The sequence below is a fragment of the Somniosus microcephalus genome, chromosome 7, assembly GCF_052327205.1.
Source record: "Somniosus microcephalus isolate GS21.2 chromosome 7, FLI_Smic_1.0, whole genome shotgun sequence".
Classification (NCBI taxonomy): domain Eukaryota; kingdom Metazoa; phylum Chordata; class Chondrichthyes; order Squaliformes; family Somniosidae; genus Somniosus; species Somniosus microcephalus.
In genome coordinates, this window is record NC_140993.1 from 59,807,488 (window position 1) to 59,830,173 (window position 22,686).

General features: G+C 43.1%; 1 protein-coding gene across 3 annotated transcripts in view; it reads right to left on the reverse strand.

Annotated features, from left to right (window-relative positions):
* zc3h3 (zinc finger CCCH-type containing 3) overlaps positions 1 to 22,686 on the reverse strand; it is a 311,770-nt gene that overhangs the window by 25,846 nt on the left and 263,238 nt on the right. The window contains exons 10-12 of one of the 3 annotated variants that reach the window (XM_085992500.1): positions 19,400 to 19,593; positions 18,742 to 18,781; positions 17,407 to 17,492 (exon numbers count right to left, since the gene is read on the reverse strand). In XM_085992500.1, the coding sequence (XP_085848626.1) occupies positions 18,763 to 18,781; positions 19,400 to 19,593 (213 nt within the window). In that variant the 3' untranslated portion in view covers positions 17,407 to 17,492; positions 18,742 to 18,762. Of the gene's footprint in view, positions 1 to 17,295; positions 17,493 to 18,741; positions 18,782 to 19,399; positions 19,594 to 22,686 lie in introns of those variants that run through there. The other 2 variants (XM_085992499.1, XM_085992501.1) reach the window with 2 other exon arrangements.

A 22,686-nucleotide genomic window follows, 5' to 3' on the forward strand; every position in this document is an offset into this window, starting at 1 on the left:
TTTATGGCCAACAGTCAGAAGAGAGTTTCATCTGAACGCAGGTTCCAGGGTGAAAGACAACTACTTAATTGATTGTGCACCCTCATTTAAATGCTTTAATATGGTTTATGACTTGGCTCCAAGTATTTGGGCATTTCCATAGTTAACATTTCTGTACCAATCAAGATTCAGAAACACACAAACTTCATTTGTTGACCTCTACGGTTCTTGGTCGCTGGAAACAGCAAAAACCACCAACAAGAAGATTGCATGAGGGGGAAGAGATTACTCAGAGCATTGGGAACAAAGGCCAGAGTTCAAGGTATCCATTATTGCCATTCCAGTATAAAAATCACAAACAAATTCTGTTTGTTGAGTTAATATACTAAAATATATACTATTAGAGTCAGTCATAATATTATTTCTAATGTATATACTGGAGTTATTGGACTGGGTGATTTAGAATACAGTCAATATAGATTATAAATAACAGTGCATATACATGATCAGAACATGAAGAGCTACATCCAAAATATTACCATCACCTCAAAATAATTAAATTACCTGACCTCACATAGACGGTGCCTCCAACGCACAGCATAAAATGTGCTGGGAGTGGGTGGAGGCGATGGAACCGAGTTATCGGACACCAGCAGCTGGTAATGGGCTGCTGCCACCCTTAAAGATGCGCCAGTTTTTTAATTTTTAAATGATTTGCATCAAAAAAGATCTTTGTATGCAGATTGGGCATTGGAGGCCAAGGTGTAGGAGGATCTGCAAGGACGAATGGGCCCAGGTGGAGGAGAGGGCCAATGGTGGCTTCCCTTGAAGTGCCCGTTGCAAACAGCATTAAGTGTCACCCTACTAAGGCCTCCACGTGCATTATGAGGCTTATTCATAATTAGCATGGGAATAGGGCCTGAATGAGCTTTGTGCACAAAGTATGCACAGGCTTTAAGCAGATTCAGCATCAGTGAACTGCACTTGGGGTGCTGAGCACATTAGAGGAGATTATCCTGGGTCTGGCTGTGCCCAGGGTACTGATTCCCTGCGTAGTGACTATCAGAAAATCTAGCAGGTTGGAAAGGAACTTGTGTGACTTTCCTCCATTTAAATTATAGTTTGTAGTAATATATTGCAACATTAAGTGAATTAAAAAAAAACATTTCCTTTCAGGGCCTGTAATATTTAGTGCTATCTGTGGAATATTCACCGTGGAGAGGTTGGGGTGGTGGCATGGATGAGGTGAGCTCAAAATGATGTGTCTAACGATGGAAGAGTCAACTCTCTGTGAAAGACTCTAAGTCAAGGCCTGAGCCAGGCAGGTCAGAACCAATAATGCCAGGGAGCTTTTGATGACTGACCAGCCAGCCTGGCTCATTTAAAAAAAAAAATTGTTTATGGGATGTAGGCGTCCCTGGTTGCCCTTGAGAAGGTGGTGGCGAGCCGCCTTCTTGAACTGCTGCAGTCCGTGTGGTGAAGGTACTCCCACAGTGCTGTTAGGTAGGGAGTTCCAGGATTTTGACCCAGCGACGATGAAGGATCGGCAATATACTTCTAAGTCAGGATGGTGTGTGACTTGGAGGTGGTGGTGTTCCCATGTGCCTGCTGCCCTTGTCCTTCTAGGTGGAAGAGGTCACGGGTTTGGGAGGTGCTGCTGAAGAAGCCTTGGCGAGTTGCTGCAGTGCATCTTGTAGATGGTACACACTGCAGCCACGGTACGCCGATGGTGGAGGGAGTGAATGTTTAAGGTGGTAGATGGGGTGCCAATCAAGCGGGCTGCTTTGTCCTGGAGCTTCTAGAGTGTTGTTGGAGCTGCACTCGTCCAGGCAAGTGGAGAGTATTCCATCACACTCCTTACTTGTGCCTTGTAGATGGTGGAAAGGCTTTGGGGAGTAAGGAGGTGAGACACTCTCCGCAGAATACCTAGCCTCTGACCTGCTCTTGTCGCCACAGTATTTATGTGCCTGGTCCAGTTAAGTTTCTGGTCAATGGTGAACCCCAGGATGTGGATTCGGTGACGGCAATGCCGTTGAATATCAAGGGGCGGTGGTTAGACTTGCGTTTGTTGGAGATAGTCATTGCCTGGCACTTCTGTGGCGCGACTGTTACCTGCCACTTATCAGCCCAAGCCTGAACGTCATCCTGGTCTTGTTGCATGCGGGCACAGACTGCTTCATCATCTGAAGAGTTGGGAATGGCGCTGAACACTGCAGTCATCAGCGAACATCCCCATTTCTGACCTTATGTTGGAAGGAAGGTCATTGATGAAGCAACTGAAGATGGTTGTGCCTAGGACACTGCCCTGAGGAACCCCTGCAGCGACGTCCTGGGGCTGTGATGATTGACCTTCAGCCACCACAACCATCTTCCTTTGTGCTAGGTATGACTCCAGCCAGTGGAGAGTTTTCTCCCCCAATTCCCATTGACTTCAGTTTTACTAGGACTCCTTGATGCCACACTCGGTCAAATGCTGCCTTGATGTCTAGGGCAGTCACTCTCACCTCTGGAATTCAGTTCCTTTGTCCATGTTGAGACCATTGCTGTAATGAGATCGAGAGCCAAGTGGTCTTGGCAGAACCCAAACTGGGCATCAGTGAGCAGGTTATTGGTGAGTAAGTGCTGCTTGATAGCACTGTCGACGACACCTTCCATCACTTTGCTGATAACTGAGAGTAGACTGATGGGGTGGTAATTGGCCAGATTGGATTTGTCCTGCTTTTTGTGGACAGGACAAACCTGGGCAGTTTTCCACAATGTCGGATAGATGCCAGTGTTGTAGCTGTACTGGAACAGCTTGGCTAGAGGCGCGGCTAGCTCTGGAGCACAAATCTTCAGCACGATAGCCAGAATGTTGTCGGGGCCCATAGCCTTTGTTGTATCCAGTGCGCTCAGCCGTTTCTTGATATCACGTGGAGTGAATCAAATTGGCTGAAGATGGGCTTCTGTGATGGTGGGGACCTCAGGAGTAGGCCGATATGGATCATCCACTCGGCACTTCTGGTTGAAGATGGTTGCAAACGCTTCAGCCTTGTCTTTTGCACTCACGTGCTGGGCTCCACCATCATTGAGGATGGGGATATTCATGGAGCCTCCTCCTCCAGTTAGTTGTTTAATGGTCCACCACCATTCACAACTGGATGTGGCAGGACTGCAGAGCTTTGATCTGATCTGTTGATTGTGGGATCGCTTAGCCCTGTCTATAGCATTAATGGGACTAAAGCTGTAGATCTTCCACTTGAAGTTGTGAATCTTCCCACTCAGCTCCAGATAACTCTAAGTGAATAACAGGTAGAGTGTTCCTAGTTCAACAAGCAAAAATTCATCTTTTGATCTTTGGTCGTCTTATCTAATTTCCTTGGCAGTTACATCATAGAGTACACAGGTGCTCTTGTACATGGAGTGCTATGTAAATACAAGTTGTTGTTGACTTAACTTGCAGCCTATTAGTGGGTGGTATAGCATCTTGCTCCATTACTGTCTTCCCCACTCCACACCCAGTAGGTGTGGGCAGACTTAAAAATAATTCCCATTGTAATTATATTCCCACAGATGCACAACTTAGCTGGCAGTAACTTGGCATTCTTCCTCAGAGCGTCCATACAATCAGACAGCAAGAGATGATAATCTCACATGGCTGCAGTTAGGCTGAGCTCTATTTTCAGGGTAATGAATGCAGAGCTCCACATTTTGTCTCAGCCACCCCATACATCACCTGAGTGACAGAGCTAGTCAGCACTTGGTGAGTATAAATTCTGCTTTTCCAGCTGTGCCTTACCTTAACTGACACATGAAGATACACAGTGAGCAAACCATATTGTGCTTTAAAAGCTGATAGGGCACTTGGGCCATATGGAGCTCTTGGCTCCTAGTAGTAATTACAGGTAGGCACAGATTAAAAATGATCCCTCATAACACATCTTCTCATACTCAAGATTGTACCCACACTGTCCAAAATTTGTGACAGGCGGAATATGCTGAGCAGAGTAATGTGGGTTTGGAGAGGGCGTGGTTATAGGGAAGAAGAATAAGAAAATAAAAACAAAACCGAGACAACGGTCTTGCCATTATGCCACATGATAGTAATGAATCCTGAACGCATTAATGTGAAATTCCTTTCTGCGCTATTTTAACGGAGGTGTTAACCAGCTTGTTTCAAACAGGTTAACTTTTTTTAAAATGAGCGGAGGAAGGAATTTCATATAAGCTCATTCAACATCCATCAGCTAGTCTCCACAGTGGAATTTCAAGCCCACAAAATACTAAGTGGGAATGGCATGTCACAAAACTATACTGAAGCATCACTTGTGCCATGAGCTCAAATATTCAGAATTCAAACACGTTTTAGCAACCCACCATCCTGAAGGGTGGATTTAACATTTATTTTTATCCCTTTGTCGACTTTAATGGAAAGTGCTTTTGTTAAGTTGTATCGATATTTTTCCAAAGCTTTTGGTCTCTTCAAAATATATTCAGACGGTCCTGGCACTTTCTTAGGAGATGAATATAAACAAACTTTATTTGGGATATAACCAGCTCTGGCATTGATTCATGATTTTTTCACTAATTTATGTAAAAAACAGTGGAGTCCATTTAACAGCTCTCTGCCCTTACTAAAACACCCATACATCAACCTAATGCAAAGTGATCACTAAGTTCAGCATAATTATCTGTATTTAACCCTTGCAGAGCCTAAGTGCGAGTTGGAGCAGACTGAAAGCTGACAAAGTTGCAAGGTATTATACCACAAGTGTTTGCTGTTTATTACTCGCAAGTTTATGTCTCTGCTAAACATTAGTACAAATTCTTTATTGTTTAAACCCCTTATCCTGGTGTATGTCTTGTTTTTCCCATCCTCTTTAAAGCTGTGACTCACGCTCGGTATGTTTCCACAGATGCCAGCACTTCTGTGTGAGAGCGCTTGGTTGGAGGTGGGAAGGGAAATCACAGTTGAGCCCGACTCTGCCCCACCTTTTATGAGTCACGCTAAAGTCTCTGGACAGTAATCAGGAATGGAAAACAATTCCATTCCCCTTCCCAGCCCAGGGATGCCTCTTTTCTCGTTCCTTCCTCCCCAGCCGCAGCTTGTTCTGAAATTAGCAAACTCAGCATAGACTGGGGATCAAACATGGTTTGTGTAGCTCATTACTGCACTGAGTTATCAGGGGAGCTGGCTTATTCACTTTAATGTTTACTACAACAAGTATTTATATAGCACCTTTAATGTAGTAAAATGTCCCAAGGCTCTTCACAGGAGTATTAAATGACAACAAATTTGACACCGAGCCACATAAAGAGAAATTAGGCCAGGTGACAAAAAGCTTGGTCAAAGAGGTAGGTTTTAAAGGAGGAAAGAGAGTTAGCGAGGCAGAGAGGTTTAGGCAGGGAGTTCTAGAGCTTAGGGCCTAGGCTACAGAAGGCACGGCCACCAATGGTTGAGCAATTATAATCAGGGATGCTCAAGAGAGCAGAATTAGAGGAGCGCAGATATCTCAGGGGGTTGTGGGGCTGAAGAAGATTACAGAGATAGGGAGGGGCGAGGCCATGGAGAGATTTGAAAACAAGGACGAGAATTTTGAAATCGAGGCGTTGCTTAACCGGGAGCCAATGTCGGTCAGTGATCACAAGGGTGATGGGTGAACGGGACTTGGTGCGAGTTAGGACACAGGCAGCCGAGTTTTGGATGACCTCAAGTTTACGTAGGGTACTACTGCGTTTGGGCAGTCTCAACTCAATACTTCAGAGTCAAGTGCTACCAGTTCATGTGCAGCACTGTTACGTGGAGATAATTGGGTAATCTGTATGGATAGTAATCCATTCCCTTGCAATAATGCCCTCAACTACAAAAAGTGTCATTAAAAACTGTTTAAAATAATAGATACTTTAAGATAAAATTAAGTTTCTGCTGGGTGATTTTTGGGTTGCTTCATATGGCATTACGATGAGTATCACTCTGCAACTTCTCATTAAATACTCTGGTCTGTTCTTCTAAAACTTGTAGAAAATTAAAGAACAAACTTGAGATTTACCCAAAAGATTTACAGCCAATGGATTGCTGTTGAATAGCATTCACTATTGTTATTCACCAACTCCATCCCTCTCCCTGGCATCTGTCTGAGGCTGAACCAGACTGTTTGCAACCTTGGTGTCATATTTGACCCCAAGATGAACTTCCGACCACATATCCACGCCATCACTAAGACCACCTACCTGTATTTCCACCTCAGCAACATCGCTCGACTCCGCCCATGCCTCAACTCATCCATGCCTTTGTTACTTCCAGACTTGAGTATTCCAACGCACTCCTGGCCGGGCTCCCACTTTCTACCCTCCGGAAACTTGAGGTGATCCTAAACTCTGCTGCTGTGTCCTAACTCGCACCAAGTCCCATTCACCTATCACCCCTGTGCTTGCTGACCTACATAGGCTCCTGGATAAGCAATGCCCAGATTTAAAAATTCTCATCCTTGTTTTTAAATCCCTCCATGGCCTTGTGCCTCCCTATCTCTGTAATATCATCCAGCCCTACAACTGAGACAGCTGCTCTCCTCCAATTCTGGCCTTTTGAGCATCTCCAATTTTAATTGCTCAACCATTGGTGGCTGCGCCTTCAGCTGCCAAGGCCCTAAGCTCTGGAATTCCCTTCCTAAACTGCTTCGCCTCGCTACCTCTCTTTCCTCCTTTAAGATGCTCCTTAAAACCTACCACTTTGACCAAGCTTTTGGTCACCTACCCTAATATCTCATGTAGCTCGGTGTCAAATTTTGCTTCATAACACTCCAAGCACCATGGGACGTGGACGTTTTACTATGTTAAAAGCGTTATATAAATTCAAGTTGTTGCTATGTAGGCAAATACAGCATGTCAATTTTCACACAGCAAGATCCTACAAACAACAAATTAATCTATTTATATGGTATTAAACCTCTGGCCCGCCTCTCTGAGCGCCGGCAAAATCGTGGCCAGAGTCATAACGGCACAGGAGGAGGCCATTCGGCCCATCGAGTCCATGCCGGCTCTCTGTAGAGCAATCCAGTCAGTCCCATTCCCCCGCTCTATCCCTGTAACCCTGCAAGTTTATTTCTCTGAAGTGCCTATCCAGTCTCCCCTTGAAAACATTGAGTGTCTCCGCTTCCACCACTTCTGTCGGCAGTGAACTCCAGGTCAGTTTTCCTCATGTCCCCGCTGTATCTCATGCCCAAAACATTAAATCTGTGTCGCCTAGTCCTTGTACCATCAACTAGTGGGAACAGCCTTTCCCCATCTAGCCTATCCAAACCCGTCATAATCTTGTACACCTCTATCAAATCACCCCTCAACCTCCTTTAATGAAAACAAATCCAGCTTCTCCAACCTATCCTTGTAGCTAAGATTCCCCATCCCCGGAACCATTCTGGTAAATCTCTTCTGCAGCCTCTCAAGGGCCTTCAAATCCTTCCTAAAGTGTGGTGACCAGAACTGGATGCAATACTCCAGTTGTGGCCTAACCAGAGCTTTATAAAGGTTCAGCATAACTTCTCTACTTTTGTACTCAATATACCTCTATTTATGAAGCCCAAGATCCCATATGCTTTGTTAACCACTCTCTCAATATGTCCTGTCACCTTCAGGGACCTATGCACATTAAGTCCCAGGTCCCTCTGTCCCTGCACACTCTTTAAAACTGTGCCATTAAGTGTAAATTGCCTCTCCCTGTTCCTTCTGCCAAAATGCATCACCTCACACTTCGCCGTATTAAATTCCATCTGCCACTTGTCTGCCCATTCTGCTAGCCTTTCTATGTCCTGTTGCAGTCGATTGGTATCATCCTCACTGTTTGCCACACCGCCAAGTTTGGGGTCATCAGCAAATTTAGAAATTCTACTCTGTATTCCAATTTCCAGGTCATTTATATGCATCAAAAAAAGCAGTGGCCCCAGCACTGACCCTTGGGGAACACCACTGTCTACCATCCTTCAATCTGAAAAACAGCCATTTACCACAACTTGCTGTTTTCTGTCCTTAAGCCAATTCCTTATCCAAGCTGCTGCTGACCCACCTATTCCATAAGCCTCAATTTTGTTAACCAGCCTTCTATGTGGTACTTTGTCAAATGCCTTCCTAAAATCCATGTAGATAACATCCATTGCATTCCCTTCATCAATCCTCTCTGTTACTTCATCAAAAAATTCAATTCGATTAGTCTAAGAAACCATGGAATAACAAAATGCTCTTCCAAACCTTCACTGACTGTGACACACATCTAACCTCCAGAGGCAATTTTAGTACAAATATTGCCCTGGTTTCCAAAGAACAAATCTTCAACCCTTCCCAAATCGCCACTTTTCAACTCTGCCCAGTTGCCTTCCACAGCCTACCAATCCCTAACCCATCAGCACAGAATGTCCATTGGAGAATCTCAGCCATTACTTATTCCTAGTGCCTACTGTTCCATTCCCAGATATTTATTCAGCACTTCTTTTTCCCCAAGGAGTTAAATCAATGCAGCATCAGCTCCTCTTCCTGATAACCTGATTAAAAAGGTAACTACACTGGGCACCAGGTTCACTGTTAAACAATGGGCCAGTAATTCCGGTCCCAACGAGTGAGTATGGATGGGGTACTCACGCGTGGGCCCGTTGGAAGTGCCGGATTTCAGCATGCACAGTGCATGCGTGGGAAACCGGCATTTCCTGCAAGGGGTTCAGAGGTCCAACACGTGCGCGCAGGACTCTGCGCGCACACGTTGAACTTCCTTCTTTTTGACAGGTTTGCGCGTGTGTAAGGGCCTCTCCTTTTTACGAATGTAAAAAGGAGACGTAAGGACTTCAGTCTTTAAGGTAAGTGGTCTATTACTTAAAATTATAACATTTTTTCCACAGCTTTATTATTTTTAAGGACTTTACAGTAAGGTAAGTGTAGTTTTAGACCCGATTTTTAAAAAAATTATTTTTTTCAAAAATTTGATTAATTGTTTAAAATAGTTTTTTAAAGTTATTTATAGTTTATTTAATTATTGGGATTTTTAAAATTTTTTATTTAAAGTTAAACTAGTCTTTTGGGCGCCCGTACTTTTCATGAGTTTGACAGTTCTTACGATCAAACTCATGAATGAAGTTTCCCCTCCCCTGATTGGCTGCACAGTGCTCACCTGATCCCAGCCGGCACATCGAACCAACTACGCCACTGGATCAGGTAAGCACAGCGCGCCGACATCTGAACCGGGCCAGTGACAGGAATTCCAAGCAGGCCCAGGCTTCAGATGTTGGCGCGCCGGGTGAGTGCACATCGGGGGTTTGCACGCGCGGCAAGCCCCTGAACCTAATTTCTGGGCCAATGGTTTGCATGGTGAAAAATCCAGTTGGCTGACAAGTTCTTTTGTAACCTCTGATAACACACAAGTTAGTGGAAATACTCAGGAACCGGAGCATGCTGCCTCACAGGCTGCAGGCAAGATAAAATGCTGCATAACTGCAAGTCTCCTTTGGCAATGATACAGAGACAGGAAGGGAACAAAACCAATATCTAGAGAAGAAGAGCAATTCTCACCAAAAATCCTCAAACAAGAAAAATGTTGATGCTGATGCATTGATAATCATCTAAAGTGGGAATGTCTGAAAATGTGGGACCAGCAAAAAATGTAACACGAGTTCAGCTAGGTTTTAAGATTAAGTGCATGAACAGATCAGCTTTTGGCAACATAAGATCAAGGTTTGATCTCTCTTATGGCATGGCAGATACAAAGAGACAGATATGGTAGATGAGGGGTTGAATAGGAGCGGTGCACGGAGAGACCCACGGGAGGAAGAGATATGCACACAGTAAGAGGAGAGGTGAGAGAGAGAAGAGGAAAAGGGGAATAGCATAAACACAGGCAGACATAGAAAGCAGAGACAGAGGGAGACTTGCACTTATGTAGCATCTTATCATGTTTCTCAGAAGCATCTCAGTGCTTCACATAGTGAATTACTTTGAAGTTTAGTACCAGTTATTTGGACAAACATGACAGCCATTTTTTTGTGCACATCAATAAGATGAATGAGCAGCTTATTTGAGTTTGGCCGTGGTAGAAATGTTGGCCAGGACATCAAAAGAACTCCCTACTCTTCTTCAAATAGTGGCATAGGATCTTTAATGTCAAGGGAACCACCAAAACAGACAGGCAGGGTCGTGACGTATCATTTAATTTGAAACACGGAACCTCCCTCAGTACTTAACTGGATTGTACGCCCAAGTTCTAGGGATTTGATCCTACGACCTTCTGACATGGATGCAAGAGTGCCACCAACTGTCAGAGACAGGTAGGGTGAGTGAGAGAGATAGAGTGAGAAAGAACAAGCTGACTTTGGAAAGAATGGAAGCATTCATAGTGATGTTTTCCCACCCTGGGTCAGGATTTTTATGAAGCAGTTATTTTCCCCCTTCCATCAGGATCTCCTTTCAAAGAGGCAGTTTTTCCTCCTTTTCCCCCCTAAAATAATCAGATACCTTTTAACAAAGTGTCAAAATGACCAAAATGGTTTTCTTATTTTTGTTTTATTTAAAATAGTTTAAGTATTTGAGTGTTGGTGACATTGTCTGAGTAACCCACTGGAAGGAGTTGTTATTGAGTCTGAACGAGTGAGGGGACAGATTAGTTTAAATGACATATTTGCTGAAGCACACTAGGTTAATGACTAGGTCTGTGATGATGTTAATTCAACTCTCTTGGGCTGCTGTGCTCAATATCTTGCAAAATGCTAAAATGTCTGTCTACAAGGCGGCGAAATGATACAATAGGCAAGGCAAGAATGATGTCTCAATGACTGCATTCTCTACTGTAAATTAAAAAAATAATAATTTAGGGCATGCCAATGGCTTAGTGCAGGGATGTCCATGTAGGTCTGGGGTACCACGTTAAGTTTAAATCCATATCCCAGTAATTTGCATATATTTTAAGTGGCTGCTACTAAAAGATATTGCTCTTTGAGTTAAGATTTATCCACCAAAGAGGCAGCAGTGCTAAACACAGCCATTTCAAAACCTCCAGCTCCACAAAATTCAAACAAGGCAAATAAACACAAATAGTATCGAGTTGCCTAGGCTTCAAGGACCAGATCGTCAGCATGATGGCCTTGGACTGTAGGATGGAATCCTTTGGCTAAGCATATAAATGGCATAGCGTTAAGCTATATTAATAAGGTGCTGGGTTTAATCCCTGATCTGTGCTGATAACCAGGGCAGCAGTTGGGTGCTACAACTATAAAGAAAAAATGTGCATTTACATAGCGTCTTTCACAACCTCAGGACATCCCAAAGCGCTTTACAGGCAATGACATACTTTTGTTCAAATGCATGAAACGTGGCAGACAATTTGTACACAGCAACGTCCCACAAACAGCAATGACATAAATGATCAGATCACCTGTTTTAGGTGTTGGTTGAGGGATAAATATTGGCCACAATACCTGCAGACTCCCCTGCTGCTCTTCGAATAGAAGTGGGAGCTTTTATGTCCATTTGAGAGGGCAGATGGGGCTTCGGTTTAATGTCTCATCCAAAAGACGGCACTTCAGCATTCCCTCAGTACTGCACTGATGTGTCAGCCTAAATTTTGTGCTCAAGTCTCTGGAGTAGGACTTGAGCCCACAACCTTCTGACTCAGAGGCAAGAGTGCTACCAGTGAGCCAAGGCTGGCACCTGTTAACCTCACTACCTCTCAGCTGGGGAAAAGGAGAAAAAAATTAACTAGGATTCCTGGTGCTGATTGCTTTCCTGTGACGCTCTTCTGGAAAAGTGTGTATGTGTAAATGCTGTGCAAAAATAGGATTTGAGAACTCCAATACTGCTTTTCCCAAGGTGGAATAGCCCATCTGGGCTAAATCTTTGGTGAGCTACTGGAGTGCTGCAGAGGCTGGTACCCCTGTACGAATCACTACCTTCAAGGGAGAAATATGTAATCTGCATCAAGGCAAAAGTGGAAACCGTTGCCCAGGTTCACTACAGTCTAAGTTTACAAACAATGGCCAATTTTCCCTGTATCATGATAGATTCTGCAGACCAGTCCATTTCTTGCTGGGCAAGGGATTTGCTTTGCCAGAAAAAATTCACAATATAGGGACACCAAGTCTTCAAAAAAGATTCCAACCAAAAACTGTAAATGCTGTGAATACTCGGAAGGTTGGTTAGCTTCGTGGGACTTTCCAATGCCTGATTGTTTAAAAAAAACACGTTTGCGGGCAATTCGACCATTAACTGTTTCTTTGGTGATCGAGGTCAGCATATCCGACTCTTGACTTCATTTGTTCATGGGATGTGGGCGTCGCTGGCAAGGCCAGCATTTATTGCCCATCCCTAGTTGCCCTTGACTTTACTACTTGGTGCTACTAAATCTAGTTCCCTTATCCCTACGGCAGACCTAGAATTAACAGTGTAGACAGCAGGAGCCAGCTCAAGGGCAACGGCCTTGTGGAATCCAAAGTACAAGAGCGGCAGTATGAAAGAGGCTTTAGATTCTGACTGTCCTGCTTATTATTGCTAGTATTTTGTTTGTATAACGCTCCTGTGAAGCATCTAGGGATGTTTTACAATGTTAAAGGTGCTATATAAATGCAAGTTGTATTTTCTGTTTTTATTTACTTTTTGTCTCTGAAGTAGAGACAGGTGAACATTTGGTTCTGATGAACAGGTCTCACCTGAAATGCTAACCTGCCTTTTTTTTCCACTGCACTGACTGACCTGCTGTGTATTTCCAAGATTTTTGTTGTTTTCAAATCATTTGCAATTTTTCTTCTCATCTATAAATGGATTCAGCATTCCTAGAATTATAGAACTATATGACACAGGAGGATGCCACTGTGCCTGTGACAGCTCTTTGAAAGAGCTATTCACTTAGTCCCATTCGCCTGTCCTTTCCTCATACTGTTTAAAAAATTAAATACCATCTACACACTTCCATTTTTTTAAAAACTGATTCTGTTAGGGCATTCCTCTGCATAAAAAATTCTCCTAACCACTCGTTTTGTTCTTTTGTAAATTTATGCCCTCTAGTACCTGAATTTCTTCATGCAAATCTCTCATAACTTTGAACACCTCTATCAGATCTCCTCTTAACCTTCGTTCTAATGAAAATATCCCAGTTTCTCCAGCCTCTCTAGCATCTTCTTAGTGACATTCTTTGACAACCTCTCCACAGTCTTGACATCCTTCCTAAAGTAAGGTGCTCAAAAATGTTTTGTATAGATTTGGGATCACCTCAGTGCCTTGGCTCAGTGGTAACACACTCAGCACTGAGTCAGAAGGTCATGGGTTCAAGTCCCACTCCAGAAACTTGAGCACATAATCTAGGCCGACACTCCAATGCAGTACTGAGGGAGTGCTGCACTGTTAGAGGTGCCATCTGTCGGATGAGAAGTTAAACTGAAGCTCTGTCTGCCCTCTTAGGTGCACTTAAAAGATCCCATTGCACTATTTTAAGAAGGGCAGGGATGTGTTCCCCTGTGCCCTGGCCAATATTTGTCCTGCAATCAACATCACCAAAAAAAATTATCTGGTCATTATCTTATTACTGTTTGTGGGATCTTGCTGTGCACAAATTGGCTGTCATGGCCTGAGGTTGTGAAAGGCACTATATAAATGCAAGTCTTTCTTTTTTTCCTTAAACAGTGCACAAAAATAAAATAAAAAAATGGCTAACCCAGCTGCCCTGATCGGTCAACCAGTATCCCTAGTGAGCAGCTGAGGCATACAGACAAGGAAGGCTCCCAGTCTGTGTTGCGTTAAATGATCTCACTAGCAGTAGCAGCCTTTGCGCCCATGCTACGGAGGGGACAATTAACCAAGGTTCCTACTGCTGATCGCTATCCAGCGACCCCATGACAAAGTGTGATGTGTGGACTTCCAGTGAGGACAGGATGCAGCTTGGCTGTGATCTGTTCTGTGGTCAGACAGCCTGTTGGCACTCAGCATATATGGCTCACATGTGAATAATAGTTGTTTTCACAAGGAACGACAAGGTGGTCGTGGAACTGTACACCCCGGCAAGGAGTCAGTTCCTTCAGAAGATGAAGAGAGAAAGCTGGTGAGCAAAATGTTCAGAAATGTATCGTGTGCAGAGAGGAGTGAAAGGGGTTAACAAAAGCAATTTTTTTGGGATATATTACAATTCACCGATCATAAACCTAACAGCTAAATGCTCCCTTATCTGAGCTATTATCTGACACAGACACGACATGGTAACATCCAAAAGCTATCAATTACTCTGAAGAAAGTCTATTTTATCCCCTGCACCACCTTATTACCTATGCTCCAGTGATATGTCAAACAAACCTGTTCAGCTGTTAAGTGCGCGCAGTGGTGCTGTTAAAAGGTGGTAGTGAACTCCTTCCATTATGATTATGACCATGAAATATGACAATAAAATGACATGTGCTGGGATCTCAAAAGCCTGCTGCCTGCCAAGCTGAACTCTTGTTTATAACAGTTCAAAGAGGCATATCTCCGGAAAATGTTTACAAAAGGAATCAATCAGAGCTGTAAAGACCCATCTCTCTCTCCCCTCTCTGGCTGTAGCCAGGGTGAATGCTGCCATTTACCCCTCGCTAAACGGGCAAATGGGAAACAGAAACATCTGCTCGTTTCCTTGAGACTTTTGTGCTCTTTCTCGAACAAATTAAAGTACAACAAACGATCAGTAATTAAATTACCGCATGCATGAGGTGATCTGCGAGTTGTGCAGTCATCTTGAAATTATCAGTCCCAGCACATTTTTAAGCTGGCTTTAAACTATTTAAATAGTGGATGAAAAATGGAAAATTAGAATCGTCTCTGAAGTGGCAAGCTGTTTTTGTTCAATGCTTGGGTAGTGACCTAAACTCCAGTAGACGACCCGAAACGATCAGGATCGTTTGTCTGCCCCTCTAGTCTTTGATACCTCCAGTTCTCTTTGTGGTGGCCTTAACCCTTTCACAGCTGATTCCGGAGACTACAGCAATTAAATATTCTATGACTCTGCATGTTATTTCAGAGATGACTTTGTAACCTGTGAGCTTTCTGCTACGGACAGTACAGACACAGTGCATTAAGGACATCACTTTTAACCCTTAGTGTTTTCATCTCCAAGAAATTCTGTACTCCCCTCTCTCTCTTTAAAAACCAATCTCAAACATTGAATTGCTTAATACAGGAAACTTTGGTTTATCCGGAGGTTGTATGTCCGGAAACCTCGATCTACCGGCAGAAATCAGGAGCAGTTTTGTTAGGTTTTTTTTCTTCTACTGGCTTTGTTTTCAACAGTCGGGCTCTGGAAAGTCTCTCTGAAGCTGTTGCTAAGCTACAGAGATGCTTCCAAGGTATGGGCCGACTGTTTACAAGCTGTTGCTAAGCAACAGTGTTTGTTGTCAGATACGGAGATGAAAACCTCCGTATGCTTCAACATTAACTTTGTATGTCCGGCAGTTTTGATAGATCGGCAACAGCTCGGTCCCGTCGGTGCCAGATATAACAAAGTTTCCTGTATTGCAGTAAAAATGTTATGAACATTTAAAAAAAAAATTGTTCTTGCAATTTGGGCGACATTGGCAAGTCTGTATTCATTGTTCATCCATGATCGGCCTGAGAAAGTGATGGTGGGCCTTCTCCTTGTGATGATGGTGATCCCACAATGGTGTTAAGTAGGAAATTCCAGGATATTTACCCAGTGATGATGAAGGAATGGTGGTATATGTCCAAGTCAGGATGGTGCGTGAATTGGAGGGGAACTTGGTGTTCATGACATTACTGCTTTTGTCCTTCTAACTGATGGAGGTCATAGAAGAGCCACATGCTGACAAAGTAACCTTGGTGAGTTGCTGCAGTATATCTGGTAAATCGTACACAGTGCAGCTCCAGTGTTGGAAGGGGTGGATATTGAGTATTTAAAATGCCAGTCATTTCCTGCTGGTTTTTCGCTCAACCTGAAGGACCAGCTGGTAGATTGTCATGAAAATCTCCACCGACTCTTGCGCTGCTCCAAATGCTTTGTAAAATTGTGAATTCTATTTTAACTGCATTCCATTCCATTTTCTGTAAATTATATCTATATTGTGTGTTTTAAGAACTTTCTTTTTTAATGCTTAGATTGCCAGCTGGTCTGGGGAAACACTGGGCTCCCTGGGTCAGTCAGTTCTCAGTTCACATGCCAGGAAGTAAGTTAAAATTACAATAGAGCTATTCAGATGTTAAGAATAGCTTTATTGCTGTAATATTAACCCTATAGAATGCTTAAAACAGAATTGTAACTAAAAATTATTTGCAACACTTCACTTTTGCTTCCCTTCCCCCATATACTCTCTCCTATTGACTTCAATTTTATTTTTCTACAATTTCTTTCTCCTCTCCCGAGGACAATGACTCCTTGTTGGGGTGTGGCCCCACTGGGACGGGTCATGTCCGGTGCCTTTCTCAAGTGTCCACCTTTCAGGTCTGCCATTGAGTGTTGCCAAACTATGGAGGGCATCATAGCCAAGGCAGATCTTGCCCTTAATTCATGCATGCATTCTTCCCATGGAGATTGCTTTTTCTGGGTACTTTAACCAAATCTATCCATTTTAATTGATTTTTTTCCCTCTTTTAAAAAGTTTTCTTCCTCTTTGTGGTCTCACCATTTGGAGGAGGGACCATCTTCCAACAAAATGCCCTTTGATTGGCTGAAAATTGATTCGAAAGACTGACATGCTTGCGCCTTGGAGGTGACCAGATCAGTATGTGACTTGTACAAACATGTCAAATCTGGAAGGTCCATGTCAGAGACTCCCTATACAATGTTACTTGCAAGGCAAGGGATTAAAGTAGCTCCAGCTGAAGAACAAACACCAACAAAGGTATGATGGGTCAAATGGCTTCCTTTATGTAATTTCCATGATTCTAATTCTCTTCTCCCCACCTTCAAAACCCTATTCACAGTCTTGGTATTTGACCATGCTTCACCTCCCTTAACACTCCTACTACTGTTGGGCATCCATTTTTTCTCTATGAAATCACATCAGGATGTTTACTACGTTAAAGCTGATGATGATGTTATGAGCAGGTGACCAAAAAGAGCCAGGCGTTCCAGGTTTGATCTGCGATGTGTGCTGAGTTAATTAATCTAAACCAGTTAGGCAGTAGAGATGTTACAATTGGCCGCAGCATCCCTGGGTTAAGGAGCTAAAACTTGTCAGGCTATCTAATCATTGTTATACAGCATTCTCTGCTGGAAGTATGGGTATGTGGCCGTCAGAGCCAAGACAACCTTACTATAAATCCATCTGAAATTGGGCCAAACATTAAAAAAAATAGACAAGATGTTGGCTCCTTTGTGAGTGTCTTTCAAATACATACCCAGTACTTCGCCTGCCCTTTCCTCTTCTCCTTCAGAATCAGCTTTCTCTTCAGAGGATGCAGATGAGTGAAGAGCGATGAAGGCTGGCAGCCAATGCTGGCTGTTGCTGCTGCTACTACTCGATTCTCCGGTGTTGACAGAGGAGTCAGCTCTTCTCTCTGTTGACACTTGTCTCAAGGTCTTCCCCTCCAGCTCTCTGCCAAAGGTTGAGAAAACCATGTTAACACTTTTTCATATAAAACCCAGTAATCTGATACACTAAAGGATTCCATTTCATTGGAAAGACAATACTTTTTGGATGCTACTGAATTGCTGTGTTCCCATGCGCAGTACACCCTTTAATCCAAATGTTCCAGAAAGAGAAAAGTTATGTCAATTATCTTTGTTGAAATCAATAGTTAAGAGTTAAATCCTGATAAACATGTAACTAGTTTGCCAAGTGTAGCTCTGCTTTGAGCAGGATTTCATTGACTCTAGATTTAAATATAAGCCATTTGCAAACTGTACAGTGCCACTTCAAATATTCATTCGACAATTCCACTGGAAAAAGTTAACTTTGGAATCATTTTTTTTTTTTTTTTAAATATCCTTCCTCTCTTTAGGTCTCTGCCACATGCACCAGTCATAAGAAGGAATGGGCAACTTTCTCACTGGTCTTTGCCAGCGCCGCAGTGTTTATCCTGAGATGAGAAACGTGTGTGGACCAGGATGGACTCATTCTTACGATTTCCTACCCTGCCTATGGCAAGGGAGCTGTCACATCAGGAGGACTGTAGAGATAAAGCTGCACATAAAAATGCTAAAGCCTCTCTCTCTCCCCTTGCATGGAGAGTGACACGACAGCCCCTCTTTTTTAAGGTATTTCCCCATAGCTCCTCCCCACTGCCCCAAAACAAGCTGCTCAGAGTTTCTCTGAATGAAACCTTGGAGCAGCGCGAGAAGGAATTGGGGGAACTTTCCTTGCCTCCCAGTATTTGGCCTTAATACAATGGCACGGCTGAGATTGAGAATTCAATGAGAACTGGTTTAAATCTTTCTAATATGTTTTTATCATATTACAGTACCTAGTTTTTGTATCGAAACCTGAAGTAACGATTTCTTGTGCAGGAGCCTATAAGGTCCTGGGGGAGGGAATGGGAACTGACCTCTGATCACCCTCACTTCCATACAGAAGAAGTGACTTCTATTCAGTGCAACACATGGCAGCATGGTAACTTTGCTTGTTGCACGTAAAAGGCAGGGTCTGTTCATCAAGGTGTAATGTAATTATCTGAATTTCCACACTTTTATGGAGTCTGTTGTCCTCCTTTGATCCTGCATTAAAGTCATGCTGCAAGCAGCCATTTTGTGTAGAGTCCCTCTGTCATACCATCATGAACTGCAAGGAGGCATTATGACTTATGATGCCCAGGTTATTCTAAGAAAAATAACTATTTCTAGATTACCTGTGATATACTTGATCCTCTTTACCTCCAATTTCTGTCTCTGCAATGGGTTAAAATTCAGAGACGAAGGGCAAAGGTCAGCAGGGAGTACACAAATCATGCAGTCCAATCACTGATCTCTGCTGTGAAATACGAAGGCATTTGGGATATTTATTTAGAAATTTCCTTCCGCTCTATATTTCTTACACCCCTCTTCTGAAGGCTCAAACTCATGGTCGGCTGTGGTTTTGTGAGCAGTGCCTTGTCCAAGTGGCCATTTTTTGCGTATTGGGAGGCTATTTGACCATAGAGGACATCACAGCCAAACTTGATCCTCTTCTCACTGAATGTTCATGCTCACGCACTTTCCAGCACGGATTACTAGATAACAATCAGAAGCTGGAACTCTAGTAGTTCTTTTTCCTCTCTCTCGCCATGGGGCAATAGGGCAAACTGTAGCGCCCCAACTGCCGACCCCACTAATATCAGTTAACTCAGCACAGGCAAGAACTTCCTTGGTCTGCGTGACTCTGCAACATAGCAGGTAGTGATTCACACACTAAGCTATCAGATTTGCAGGTATTTGTTTCTTTAAAGTTTTTGCCAAATTTCAGAGAGCGCGGAGTTTGTGACCAGTCATTTTTGTCTCAAGCTCCCAGTGGTGATAACCCTGCTTTACCTTTCAGTCTTGTCTGCGAGTTTGACCCGCTTTGAAGTCACGGCCTCCTGTGCCGCTCCATCCCGACTTGTTTCAGAAGTGTGCTTCCGCTTGTGGCTTTTCCACTGTCGGTGCTGCAGCTTGCACTTGGAGCCCTGCGTGCAGCTCCCGGTCCGGGAGAATTCGGGGCAGACGAGTGTGTGTTTCTTCTTGCACTGGAGAAGGAAACATTTTTTTTTTTTTTAATTTCAGAAAGTAGTTCTGCATTTCCTCATACATCTCAAACCTACTAAGGGCTGCCTTTGCAGTCTGTGAAGAGATACCTGAAGCTACACTACTTCATCAAATAAACAGACACAAGTACAACAGGCAAAAGTAGGCATTAACCTCCCTCTCTGCTCCCTCCTCCTCCCCCTGCCCCCACCACCAAAATCCTGTATTCAATTAGTTGATTTCCACATTATTTTAAAATGAAGCCTTGGGATTTGAAGTAATCAGCCCAGCAGGAACACAACACCAGCTGACAGAGCAGCTTCGAGATGTCAAAAACGGTGCCGGGGAGGGGTGCGGAGAAAAACGCAGCAAGTATAATGAAGTCTACTCTGTGATGAATCAGTTTTAGAAATCAAAGCTGGAGGCGAAGGGGACTGTTGAATTGAGAGCGGACAGTAAATCAGAGAGATGTCTTTGCACCTTCTCCATGTGTGTCTACAACTCAGAAGCAAGGCTGCTAATTTGGGTCCAATGGAGACCCACTCTTTGGGCTGCAGCTCCCAGGACCCAAGGAATCAACATCCTTTCTTCTGTGGAGCATTGAGAGGCAGGAGTATATTGCGAAAGTAAAACAGCTGCAGTTGCCTCTAAGCCTGAATCCTGCAGGCCATGTTAACGTCGTTTGTCGTGGTGTGAGGCATAGTGGGCAGATCCAACTGGCGTGTGTTTGAGGTTTATTCGTACTTTTTTTGTGCCCTGCATGCTGTCGAAAAATGATTGAAACAAAAAACACTGCTGAGAATGAGCAGACAAATTTGGAAACACAACAGACTTGTTAAAGAATGTACTACCATCTCAAATATTTAGTGACTGCAAAAGCGGAATTTCACAGTGGAGTCCATTACACACTTGTTATGTACTCTGTTTCAGATATCAAATTCCTGCAGGATCAATTCAACCCATAAAAACTGATGGATGCCTTAGTTATCATAAATCATCACACGGGCCGAATATTGAGGATCAACCAGCACAGTATGAGTCGCTAATTAAATGTTTCCAGTTGCACAAGAACACTTTTGTGTTTTCTTCCCTCAGGTGTTGGTTTTTACCAGGGCACTTCAAATTTATAGCAAACTTAGAACAAGTGGAAGAAAAAAAGCATTTCCATTAAAAGGGGTCAGGAAAAAAATACATCTGGCAATCAAACAGCAACAGATGCCCAGAAATGATGGGCTGGTTTCTATATAGAATAATGGATACCTGGGAGTAAGTTACAGGCTGGAATCTATTCGAGGGGTTCAGATAGTTTCTATATAGAATAATTGATACCTGGGTGTGTTACACAAGCTGGAATCTAATTGAGGGGCTCAGGTGGTTTATGTATATAATAATGGAAATGCCTGGAGTGAGTTACAGGCTAGATTCTGATCAAGGAATTCAGATGGTTAATGTATAGAACAATGGATATCTGAGAATGAACTACAACCTAGAATTTAAGGCGGTAATGTAGAGAGCAATAAATCCTTAAGTATGAAGGAGTAGTTTAGTTGAGAGTTGGCATCATGATTAATGGTAGCTATTTTATGATGAGAACATACTACCCATCTTTAAAAAAGGTCAAAGGGACTGTCTTGGAAATTGCAGGTTGGTGTGTTGCAGGTTGGAATTTAATTGAGGGGCCCTTTATAAATAAAGGATTTCAGTTACTTGGAAATTAGTTATAATTGAGGGGGTTCAAATGGTTTATATATAGGATAATCAGCCGGTGGGTTACAGGCTGAAATCTAATTGGTAAGATTAGATGGCTTATATATTGAACAATATTGGATAACCGGGCGTGAGTTACAGGCAAGAACATGGCAATGAGCTTTGGATGGTTCATGTATGGAATAAAAGTATACCCAGGAGTGAGTTACAGATTGGAATATAATAGAGGTTCAGACAGTTTATATACTTGGCAGTGAGTTACAGGTTGGAACCTATTCATGAAGTTTAGATATCATCAGGACCACTGATTTATGGCAACTGAATGAGTCAAATTCAGTTTTTACTACAGATAGTGATTGTATTTTGGGGATTAAATTCAGTGATTCTGTAAAAATAGTAAATCCTGGAAAAAAATATCTTAAGCACAATCACCATCAGACTAAAGCCTTGAAATCATTAATTACAACATAAGAAACAGGAGCAGGAGTCGGCCATTTGGCCCCTCGAGCCTGCTCCACCATTCAATAAGATCATGGCTGATCATCTACCTCAACTCCACATTCCTGCACTATCCCCATATCTCTTGATTCCCTTAATCTTCAAAAATTTATCGATCTCTGTCTTGAATATACTCAACAACTGAGCCTCCACAGCCCTCTGGGGTAGAGAATGCCAAAGATTCACCACCCTCTGAAGAAATTTCTCCTCATCTCAGTCCTAAATGGCCGACCCCTTATTCTGAGACTGTGACCCCTAGTTATAGACTCCCCAGCAAGGGGAAACATCCTCCCTGCATCTACCCTGTCAAGCCCCATAAGAATTTTGTATGTTTCAATGTGATCACCTCTCATTCTTCTAAACTCTAGAATACAGGCCTAGTCTACTCAATCTCTCCTCATAGGACAATCCCCCATCCCAGGAACCAGTCTGGTGAAACTTCGTTGCGCTCCCTCTATGGCAAGTATATCCTTCCTTAGGTAAGGAGACCAAAACTGTACACAATACTCCAGGTGTGGTCTCATCAGGGCCCTATATAATTGCAATAAGGTGTCTTCACTCTTATACTCAAATCCTCTTGTAATAAAGGCTATGCTGTACCTGCATGTTAACATTCAGTGATTTGTGTACAAGGACACCCAGGTCCTTCTGAACACCAACATTTCACAATCTCTCTCCATTTAAAAAATACTGTTTTCTATTTTTCCTACCAAAGTGAATAACTTCACATTTCTCCACATTATATTCCATTTGCCATGTTCTTGCCCACTCACTTAGCTTGTCTATATCCCCATGAAGCCTCTTTGCATCCTCCTCATAACTTACATTCCCACCCAGCTTTGTATCCTCAGCAAACTTGGATATATTACATTTGGTCCCCTCATCCAAAT